Raw genomic sequence first — 12,187 nt, 5'->3', positions numbered from 1 at the left:
CCACTGAGGGATATGTGTGCAGACAGCCTATCACACACCTTATATACCCTCCGAGAAATATGAGTGCAGACAGCATATAACCCACCTTATATACCCACCAAGGGATATGTGTGCAGACAGCCTATCACACCTTATATAACCACCAAGGGATATGTGTGCAGACAGCCTATCACACCCCTTATATACCCACCGAGTGATATGTATGCAGACAGCCTATCACACCTTATATACTCACCGAGGGATACGTGTGCAGACAGCCTATCACACACCTTATATACCCACCTAGGGATATGTGTGCAGACAGCCTATTACACACTTTATATACTCACCGAGGGATATGTGTGTAGACACCCTATCACACCTTATATACCCACCGAGGGATATGTGTGTAGACAGCCTATCACACCTTATATACCCACCGAGGGATATGTGTGTAGACAGCCTATCACACACCTTATCTATCCACCGAGGGATATGTGTACAGACAGCCTATCACACCTTATATACCCACCAAGCCAGAACAGTACCTGTGGCTTCCTTCATGAGCTACATGCTGCCGACATCAAAAGTAGGAAGTGGTACTAATAATGTGACATGACCTTGTCTTCAGCGCTACGTGGTGACGCTCAGAAACCCTGTTTTCTAGTAAATAAAAGCACATTTCATTAATAAAGCATATTACACAAATGTCTATCACTGTTCCTAAACTATAATAAAATAAACTGAAACCGCAGTTACACTTTAAAATATCAGAGTTCTCCTGACGCAGCCAATGACAGGGCACGATGGTGAATAGCAATTGAGTCTGGTCTCGCTGTTTTGCTGAAGAAACAGGGCAAAAACAAATGAGACTCACCAGAGTTGGATTGTGGCCAGACTACATAAGGGCAAACTCGAACAAGACACCTGGGTCAAAAGGCATATAGCCAGCAGGGTACAGGTGAGTAACTGCCATAAAATTCTGCAAGTTTGCAGCCACCACTAGAGGGAGGCATATCAATTTATATAGTTTTGTAGTAGTCCTTGGCACTCAGCTGTTGGACACGTGGTGCACATGGTGGAACAGAAATCAGTAGAGAGTACAGAGTGAGTGTGCATATGTATTTACACAGCTGCAAACGTTATAATAAATCTGTATGCAGTGAGCTCCCCCTAGTGGTGGTTGCATATCTCTTTTTGCAGTGAACTCTCAAAAATGGTGGCTGCAAGAATTTTATCTTTTAAAAGTTTAGGTTAAGTCATAAAATTGAATTTCTTGCATTTTTCTTGTGTTTTGATTGCCCCTTGCCCTGACACCTCCTGGCAGAATTAACCTTTCATTCACTGTTTCTTTGGGCAGGACGGACCAGCCATTCATATGAAAACTTTTGGAGTTCCGGCAAGGTTTTCCTCACCAAACATCGATCATGGCCGCCATAATCTATCTTTTATCAATGATTAACCAGAAGAGCTCCTATAAAGATACAGAGTCTTATAATATATGTGGCGCCAGTTATATCTGTGATATGTGTGATACCTGGTCAGAAGGCACCAGGAGAGATCATGGAGGGGTTGACCAAACGTGATCAATGTATAATGAAAACTTTTGCAACTTTCTAATATACTTTGTGTTTCAATGTTTAACCATTGTCAAGATCTCTGCTTGCTGTCTGTCAGTGGGAACATTCATGTTTTCATCCAGAGGCTGAAAACCTGTACAGACTTAACACGTCTCACAGCTGAGGGTGTGTTAGAATTGTGTTGCAGTGGCTGTGCTTTGGTGTGGCCACACACCCCAACAAGTGTCACCACGTGTTGCTGCTCTCCAGAACGGATGGTAAGGCGCGTTGCACCCCAATGGGAAGTAAGTCCACAGAGTCTGCGGTGAACCAGTGTGCTTCCTTACTGGAGGAACTCAAGTGCAAAACAATGTAGATAATGCACTGAGCTGGCTACTCCTGAGCAGAAGAAGGTTCTGTGCTGAGGAAAGTCGTGAGCTAGCTATCCATCTCTCTCTCAGAAGGCTGGTACCCTGGCCAAAGGCTGGTGGCCCAGGGTTTGTGGCTTAGCATCCCAAATCCCCATCTCATCTTCTTCTGATCACTCATGAAGTCTGGCAGAGTCTCTCCTACTAATCAGTGGTTCCTGTCTGCAGAACACTAGGGGCTCTGACTTCTCTCCTTATATACCGTTTCTTGCTGAACTAGAACCTTCTAGTGGGAGGTGTACAGTGGAGAAGAACAGCCTAAACAGAAACAATGTTACAATTTTAGTCTGTCAGAGACTTTTATAGAGTTTTGATGCAAGTCAGTGGGGATGACTAAGCAGCTTTTTAACGCATAAACAGGTCTTCAGACATAAACAACAGTACAGTGTTTATTTTAGGACATGATCAGATATCATAGTCAAATATCAGAATAATGTCAGTTTGAGGCAAAATACTCACCCTGATAACAGACTGTGGCCCCTGACTCTGACTTTGATATCTGACTATGACACCTGACTCTGGCATCAGACTCTGAAATCTAACTTAGATATCTGACTCTGAAAACTGACTGACATTTGACTCTGATATCTGACATGTGACCCTGAGATCTGACATTGACACCTGACTGTGACATCTGACTTTGATATCTGACATCTGACTGACTTTGAAATCTGACTCTGATCTCTGACATCTGACTTTTACATCTGACACTGACCTCCGACTCTAACACCTGACTCTAATATCTGACATGTGACCCTGAGATCTGACATTGACACCTGACTCTGGCACCTGACTGTGACAGCTGACTTTGATATCTGACTCTGACATCTGACTTAGATATCTGACTCTGACAACTGACTGACATTTGACTCTGATATCGGACATTGACACCTGACTGTGACATCTGACTTTGACATCTGACACTGACCTCTGACTCTAACACCTGACTCTGATATCTGACATCTGACTGTGACATCTGACTCTATCACCTGACTTTGGCCCCTGACTATGACCCTTGACACCTGACATCTTATTTTGACATCTGACTTTGATATCTAACACTCATGTGTGACTACTCAATACTTAAACGTATATACAGTCATGTGAAAAAATTAGGACACCCTTTGAAAGCATGTGGTTTTTTGTAACATTTTTAATAAAAGGTTATTTCATCTCCGTTTCAACAATACAGAGAGATTAAAGTAATCCGACTAAACAAAGAAAACTGAAGAAAAGTCTTTTCAAGATCTTCTGTAAATGTCATTCTACAAAAATGCCTATTCTAACTGAGGAAAAAGATAGGACACCCTTGCCCCTAATAGCGAGTGTTACCTCCTTTGGCTGAAATAACTGCAGTGAGACGGTTCTTGTAGCCATCTACCAGTCTTCGACATCGGTCTGAGGAAATTTTACCCCACTCCTCAATGCAGAACTTTTTCAGCTGTGAGATGTTTGAGGGGTTTCTTGCACGTACAGCCCTTTTCAAGCCACCCCACAGCATCTCAATGGGATTCAAATCTGGACTTTGACTTGGCCATTCCAGGACTCTCCATTTCTTCTTTTTCAGCCAATCTTTGGTTGATTTACTAGTATGTTTTGGGTCATTGTCATGTTGCATGGTCCAGTTCCGCTTCAGCTTTAATTTTCTAACTGATGGTCTCACATGTTCTTCAAGCACCTTCTGATACACAGTAGAATTCATCGTGGATTCTATGATGGTGAGCTGACCAGGTCCTGCTGCAGCAAAGCAGCCCCAAACCATGACACTTCCACCTCCATGCTTCACAGTTGGTATGAGGTTCTTTTCTTGGAATGCTGTGTTTGGTTTACGCCAAACATGTCCTCTGCTGTTGTGTCCAAATAATTCAATTTTGGACTCCTCTGTCCAAAGAACATTATTCCAGAAGTCCTGGTCTTTGTCAACTTTATCTCTGGCAAATGTCAGTCTGGCCTCGATGTTTCTCTTGGAAAGCAAAGGTTTCCTCCTTGCACACCTCCCATGCAAGTTAAACTTGTACAGTCTCTTTCTGATTGTAGAGGCATGTACTTCTACATCAACAGTAGCCAGAGCCTGCTGTAGTTCTCGAGATGACACTTTAGGGTTTTTGGAGACCTCTTTTAGCATCTTGCGGTCTGCTCTTGGGGTGAACTTGCTGGGGCGACCAGTCCTGGGCATGTTGGCAGTTGTTTTGAAAGCCCTCCACTTGTAGACTATCTTCCGGACAGTGGAATGGCTGATTTCAAAATCTTTTGAGATCTTTTTAAATCCCTTCCCAGACTCATAGGCTGCTACAATCTTTTTTCTGAAGTCCTCTGACAGCTCTTTTGCTCTCACCATGGTGCTCACTCTCACTTCAACAGTCAGGAGCACACCAAACTAAATGTCTGAGGTTTAAATAGGGCAAGCCTCATTCAACATGCAGAGTAACGATCTACTAATTATGTGCACCTGGTGTGATATACCTGTGTGAGATCTGAGCCAATTTAAGAGGGAATACATGTGAGGGTGTCCTATCTTTTTCCTCAGTTAGAATAGGCATTTTTGTAGAATGACATTTACAGAAGATCTTGAAAAGACTTTTCTTCAGTTTTCTTTGTTTAGTTGGATTACTTTAATCTCTCTGTATTGTTGAAACGGAGATGAAATAACCTTTTATTAAAAATGTTACAAAAAACCACATGCTTTCAAAGGGTGTCCTAATTTTTTCACATGACTGTAGATATATACTTAGTTTTTGGAGCTTTACAGACTCAGAAAAGCCAAAGAAAGGTACTATCTGTTTTCTGTATATGAGTCCCACATAGCGGTGTGAGCTGTTTAAAACAGGTAAAGTTGCTGACAGACTCCCTTTAAAGGGCATCTGTCAACAGTTTTGTCCCTATGACACCGGCTGACCAGTTACAGGTGCGCTTGGCAGCTGAAGGCATCTGTGTTGGTCCCGTGTTCATATGAGAAAAATTATGTTTTATGATATGCAAATGAGCCTCTAGGAGCAAGGGGGGCGTTACCATTACACCTAGAGGCCCTGCTCTCTCTGCAACTTCTGCACCCCCTGCACTTTGATTGACAGGATCAGGCAGTGAAAACGTTTCAAAGGGACGGCTCGTTCCTGTACACTGTAATAGGAAGGACACTTGTTCGTCGCTGCGCTGTCGACGTTGAGCAGGTAAACAGACAAGGGAAGGCAGCGCTCCCATGCTGCGCGGCTTCTTTTCAACTAGCTGATCTCCGGCGGTGCCGGGTGTTAAACTCCTGCCGATCTGATATTGATGACCTATCCTGAGGACCCCCTATTGCACCCTAAAGAAAGTGATTCCCCTATTGCTACCTAAAGTAACTGAACCAACTTTGCACCCTAAAGAAATGTACGGCTGCCGTCTGTTTAAGCTTAGTGGTATTCGGTCCTTGTAGAGCTGCAGCGGGAAAGGAGAAACCACCGAGACAGCAGCTGCTCGAAGATCCTTTGTCAATTTCTGTTCAGGCGCACAGAGTGCAAGAGGATCATAAGCCTCATTTATGACGAGGCGCATGCTGATGAAACACATGGCACGAGTTGCAATGTTTTTTTAAATAAATTGTCGGATATTAGCACCCCTCGATCTGCATTTTCTTCTATCCTTATTCTTTTTCTATGCAGGACCCTCGCTGGGACGCCCAGGGCCGGGGGGGGGGGGGGGGCTGCAGTGATTTCCCCAGTCCTGTGGGTCTACAGGCCTTGTTAGCACAATGTCCCCCAGTAAGCGGTCCTAAGCTGGGGGAATCTTTTACATTGTATTCGGCGTTCACACATGAGACACGGTCCGCTCTTCTTTAATTACAACCAGAAGTAAGTGAACCCACTTTGCACCTAAAGTATGTGAACCCCTTATTACATCCTAATGTAAGTGAATACCTATCGTGACCTAAAATCTGTGATCCCACTTTACACTCTAAAGTATGCGAACCCCTTACTACACCCTAAGGTGTCGACACCGATAAAGATCGCACTCTACACATATCATTGTAAAAATTAAGATACTTTATTATGATGCACGATTAACACGGATATAAGGTATTGACTAGGGATGAGCGGATTTCATATTTTGAAATTCGGGTTGTGGTATTTACTGAATTGCGTTACCACGGACCATAACGCAATTCCATGACGGAATGCATAACGGAATGCCTTTAGAGTTCCATCCAGTCTATGGCCTGTATAACGGATCCGTCCGGTTTCCGTTATGCATTCCGTCATGGAATTGCGTTATGGTCCATGGTAACGGAATTCAGTAAATACCACAACCCAAACCCGAATGTCAAAATATGAAATTCGCTCATCCCTTGTATTGACACACACCACAGATGAGGCACCAAATATTTTGTCATAAATGCTACAATAATAGCAGCGAGATCTAATCAAGTAAAGCTGGACATACATCCAAAACCGCACACACAGGTAATACGGACCCAGTATGGCGCCTCATCTGTGGTGAGTGTCAATACCTTGTATTCCTGTTTTAATTGTGTGTTATAATAAAGTAAGGGTGCAACTTACTTTAGATTGCAGTAGGGGTGCACTTACTTTAGGTGAAATGGGGGTTCAGTTATTTTTGGGTACAATAAATGGTTCATTTACATTAGGGTGCAAAAAGAGGTACACATACGGGTGCAAAGTGGCTTCATTTACTTTAGGGAGTTGGCAGTTCAAATACTTTAGGGTCCAAAGTGGGTTTACTTATGTTGAATTGCAATAGGGGGTTCACTTACTTTGAGTTGCAATAAGCGGTTCTCTTACTTGAGGGTGCAATAAGGGATTCACATCCTTTAGGGTGCAATAGCTCCATCTATTCTCTATGGGGCGCTAGAGACAGCTGAGTACAGCGCCAGCTATTTCCAGTGGTCACATAGAGAATGAATGGAGCAGCGGGGAACATGTGTGACCTGTCACACCATCAAAAAGAGGAAACAGGACCACCGTTCTTGGGATAAATTAGGGTCCGAGCATCAGACCCCCACTAATCAGATAGTTATGCCCTAGGCTGTGAAGAGGGGATAGACTTGAAATCCTCTACCGCTCCAGCACCAGTGATGCCTGTAAATACGGGATATCATCACTGACGCCATGTAAACCACGCTGCCACTGGAGAATGTGACGCACTGTGCAGAATTTTTGGGGGGCATAAGTCTCACCTCTTTGCAGGTCACAACCCTTAACAAACCCCAAGCAAAGGTGCTAGAAGTGCAACATGGGCAAGGGCACAAAAGGAGGGGCATACCTGGAGCAGTGGTATTAGGGGGCACCTGAGACAGGGTAATAGTGGGGGCTCCTGAAGCAGGGGTATTAGGGGGGCAGCGGGAGCAGGGGCACAAAAGGAGGGGCATACCGGAGAAGTGGCATTAGGGGGCACCTGAGACAGGGTAATAGTGGGGATCCTGGAGCAGGGGAATTAGGAGGGCAGCTGGAGAAAGGGCACAAAAGGAGGGGTATACCTGAAGCAGAGGCATTGGGGGGCAACTGAGATAAGGTAATAGTGGGCATTCTCTAGCAGGGGTATTAAGGGGCCAGCTGGAACAAGGGCACAAAAGGAGGGGCATACCTGAAGCAGTGGCATTAGGGGGCACCGGAGGCAGGGTAATGGTGGGGGCTCCTGAAGCGCTGTTACCAAGGGGGGGGGGGGCAACTGGAGTAGGGGTACTAGTGGGGGGCAGCTGGAGAAGGGCCAATATTGCGGGAGCATCTAGAGTAGAGGCATTGAGGGGGGGGGCAGCTGGAGCAGGGGCACTTATAGGAGTGCACCTAAAGCAGAGTCATTAGGAGGAATTCGGGATAGGGACAATAGAGAGGGGTGACTGGGGCAGGGACCCTTGCTGCAAAAATAAAGCTGAACCCTTCAGAGAGCAGCATGCATACACATACTGTTTATAGGACTGGCTGTGCTATTTCCCTCTTACAGACTCCAACCTCTGAAATCAGCCCAGCACAGCAGAGGAGTCCTTATAAACAGCAGCAACATCCCCTGTCAGCAGGGACAGCAGGAGGGTGGCCAGACATGTTCTCTCCTCCTTCACTGCCAGCAGCACTGGAAGTTTAGTGGATACTGCGGTGCCTCTTGTAGAATCTTACACCACTGTGTGATACTGCCACCTGCTGGATACAATAATTATGTCTCCTGTGAAACAGAACAGCAATGATTAGTCCTACGTCTTCTGAAACTTTATCTCTGGGTGCAGGAGGCCGGGGGTCCTCCAGGGAATCCATCGCCTCCCCGGTGGGCCAATCTTTAGGGGTTTTCTTTGGCTATTTGATTTAAGCTAGCAAATTCACAGTGTATCTGAAGCTCATTTGACCCTGACGGGTGAGGAAAGTCAAACATCATTTGAATTTGTCATCTGCTGCCAGACTTTGAACCCAAAACCTAGTAGATATAAGCCATAGGCTACTCCAGGGCACCAATTCCAAACTAAAAAATAACAATGCAATGAGCTGATATTTTCTTGCAATATTTGAAGAGCACCAGAAAGCAGGATCAACCCCATTAAACCAGCCACACTGCAGTGGAGGTTGGCTCTGCTTATGAAATTGATACCTATCTTGTAAAAATCGGTTGCTGCAATTTCAAGAAAATAAGTTTTTATACTTTATGCAGATGAAAGCTTCACCAATGGGGGGGGGGGGGGAGGGTCTAGTCCCTCGGTGCACCTTAGATCCTCAACTTTGCAGTGCAAGTCATGGCCCTTGGTGCACTGAAGCCTTTATTTGCATAAAGAATCGCAGGGGTAATTATTGGGGATGAATGCTTGTTGCCAATAATTTCCCTGTTGCCACCGATTATCCGACAAACTAGAAAACGCTCATTCATTGGTTGATCGCGTCCGCACCAAAAATGATCATTTCAGAGCAGCTGGTCATCCTGGGATCTACAGCCCACAGACAATGAAACTGGAGGATGAGAGACGGGAGCAGTGATTGCTCATCCCCCAGAGCTGCACCAACCATGAGGCGAGTAGAGCCTCCGGCGGCAGGCAGTATGTGTACCTGGACTGGGGCACTGCTTGGATGGGCAAAGTGGGGGTTGCAAAAATACACTGCAGACAACCAGTGTGCGCTCTCCATGTTCTCTCCTCAGCATGGAGAAAGGAGGGCCGGCCAAGTGGAGTTTAGAACAGAGACTGCACCCCCCCCCCCCCACCCAAACCTGACCCTCTTCCTGCACCCATCCTACTTTGTCATATCACATGCCACCTATAAGGCCTCATGCACACGACCGTTGTGTGCATCCGTGGCCGTTGTGCCGTTTTCCGTTTTTTTTCACGGACCCATTGACTTTCAATGGGTCCGTGGAAAAATCGGAAAATGCACCGTTTGGCAGCCGCATCCGTGAGCCGTGTTTCCTGGCCGTGAAAAAAATATGACCTGTCCTATTTTTTTCACGGCCAACGGTTCACGGGCCCATTCAAGTCAATGGGTCCGTGAAAGAACACGGATGCACACAAGATTGGCATCCGTGTCCGTGATCCGTGGCCGTAGGTTGCTTTCATACAGACGGATCTGAAGATCCGTCTGCATAAAAGCTTTTTCTGATCTAAGTTTTCACTTCGTGAAAACTCATTTCCGACAGTATATTCTAACACAGAAGCGTTCCCATGGTGATGGGGACGCTTCTAGTTAGAATACACTGCAAACTTTGTACAAGACTGCCCCCTGCTGCCTGGCAGCACCCGATCTCTTACAGGGGGATATGATAGTACAATTAACCCCATCATATCCCCCTGTAAGAGATCAGGGCTGCCAGGCAGCAGGGGGCAGACCCCCCCCCCCCTCCCCAGTTTGAATATCATTGTGAGCCCCCCCCCCCCCCCTGTTGTTAACTCGTTGGTGGCCAGTGTGCGCACCCCCCTCCCTCCCTCCCTCTATTGTTTTAATACATTGGGGCCAGTGTGCGCGTGCCCCCCCAACCCCCCCTCCCTCCCTCTATTGTTTTAATACATTGGGGCCAGTGTGCGCGCGCCCCCCCAACCCCCCCTCCCTCCCTCTATTGTTTTAATACATTGGGGCCAGTGTGCGTGCGCCCCCCCAACCCCCCCTCCCTCCCTCCCTCTATTGTTTTAATACATTGGGGCCAGTGTGCGCGCGCCCCCCCAAACCCCCCCCCCCCCCTCCCTCCCTCTATTGTAATCATTATCGGTGGCAGCGGAGTAGAAGATTTTCATACTTACCTGGCTGCTGGCTGCTGCGATGTCTGCGTCCGGCCGGGAGCTCCTCCTACTGGTAAGTGACAGCAATGCGCCGCACAGACCTGTCACTTACCAGTAGGAGGAGCTCCCGGCCGGACACAGAGATCGCAGCAGCCAGCAGCCAGGTAAGTATGAAAATCTTCTACTCCGCTGCCACCGATGATGATTACAATAGAGGGAGGGGTTGGGGGGGTGCGCACACTGGCCCCAATGTATTAAAACAATAGAGGGAGGGAGGAGGGGTTGGGGGGGCGCGCGCACACTGGCCCCAATGTATTAAAACAATAGAGGGAGGGAGGGGGGGTTGGGGGGGCGCGCGCACACTGGCCCCAATGTATTAAAACAATAGAGGGAGGGAGGGAGGGGGGTGCGCACACTGGCCACCAACGAGTTAACAACAGGGGAGGGGGGGCCCACTGGCCACCAATGAGTTAAAAACAGGGGGGGGGGGGGTCTGCCCCCTGCTGCCTGGCAGCACCTGCCAGGCAGCAGGGGACAGTCATGTACACAGTTTTTTTGTATATTCTAACCTGAAGCGTCTCCATCACCATGGGAACGCCTCTGTGTTAGAATATACTGTCGGAAATGAGTTTCACGATGTAGCTCATATCCGACAGTATATTCTAACATAGAGGCGTTCCCATGGTGATGGGGACGCTACAAGTTAAAATATACCATCGGATTGGAGAAAACTCCAATCCGATGGTATAACAGAACTCCAGACTTTACATTGAAAGTCAATGGGGACGGATCCGTTTGAAATGGCACCATATTGTGTCAACATCAAACGGATCCGTCCCCATTGACTTGCATTGTAATTCAGGACGGATCCGTTTGGCTCCGCACGGCCAGGCGGACACCAAAACGACTTTTTTTTCATGTCCGTGGATCCTCCAAAAATCAAGGAAGACCCACGGACGGAAAAACGGTCACGGATCACGGACCAACGGAACCCCGTTTTGCGGACCGTGAAAAAAAACGTCCGTGTGCATGAGGCCTAAGTCACATCTATCTACAAAGTGCAGAAGTAAAATCTGAAACCACCGGTCAAGTTCTGTGCAGATTCCGCAATCATTTCTCCTGCAGAGTTGGATCAGCTCTGTATATACCCCCATCTCTATATATACCCCCAGCTCTATATATACCCCCAGCTCTGTATATACCCCCAGCTCTGTATATACCCCCAGCTCTGTATATACCCCCAACTCTGTATATACCCCCATCTCTATATATACCCCCAGCTCTATATATACCCCCAGCTCTGTATATACCCCCAGCTCTATATATACCCCCAGCTCTGTATATACCCCCAGCTCTGTATATACCCCCATCTCTATATATACCCCCAGCTCTGTATATACCCCCAGCTCTGTATATACCCCCAGCTCTGTATATACCCCCAGCTCTGTATATACCCCCAGCTCTATATATACCCCCAGCTCTGTATATACCCCCAGCTCTGTATATACCCCCATCTCTATATATACCCCCAGCTCTGTATATACCCCCAGCTCTGTATATACCCCCAGCTCTATATATACCCCCAGCTCTGTATATACCCCCAGCTCTGTATATACCCCCATCTCTATATATACCCCCAGCTCTGTATATACCCCCAGCTCTGTATATACCCCCAGCTCTATATATACCCCCAGCTCTGTATATACCCCCAGCTCTATATATACCCCCAGGCTGGGGGTATATATAGAGCTGGGGGTATATACAGAGCTGGGGGTATATATAGAGCTGGGGGTATATATAGAGCTGGGGGCCCCAGCTCTATATATACCCCAGCTCTATATATACCCCCAGCTCTATATACAGTATATATATTTATATATCTCCAGCTCTACATACATACCCCCAGCTATATATATATTGTGAGAGGTACCTTTCTTTCTGGGAATCATCCTCACAAATACCTTCGCAGACAACAGGTTTTCATGTCCCAACTCCTGCTTTATTGCGACACAAGCACAAACAAACGATACAAAACAAAATGAAAG

General features: G+C 46.8%; 1 protein-coding gene across 1 annotated transcript in view; it reads left to right on the top strand.

The window, feature by feature from the left end:
• Window positions 1-1,623, top strand: part of LOC122938910 (protein HEG-like) — a 47,057-nt gene extending 45,434 nt beyond the window's left edge. The window contains exon 13 of the mRNA XM_044294780.1: window positions 1,340-1,623. Within this exon, the coding sequence (XP_044150715.1) occupies window positions 1,340-1,441 (102 nt within the window). The 3' untranslated portion in view covers window positions 1,442-1,623. The remainder of the gene's footprint in view (window positions 1-1,339) is intronic.
• Window positions 1,624-12,187: the final 10,564 nt, after the last annotated feature.

The sequence above is a fragment of the Bufo gargarizans genome, chromosome 5 (genome assembly GCF_014858855.1).
Source record: "Bufo gargarizans isolate SCDJY-AF-19 chromosome 5, ASM1485885v1, whole genome shotgun sequence".
Classification (NCBI taxonomy): Eukaryota; Metazoa; Chordata; class Amphibia; order Anura; family Bufonidae; genus Bufo; species Bufo gargarizans.
The sequence above is the reverse complement of the archived record's forward strand: the minus strand, read 5'-3'. Positions and strand labels throughout refer to the sequence as shown.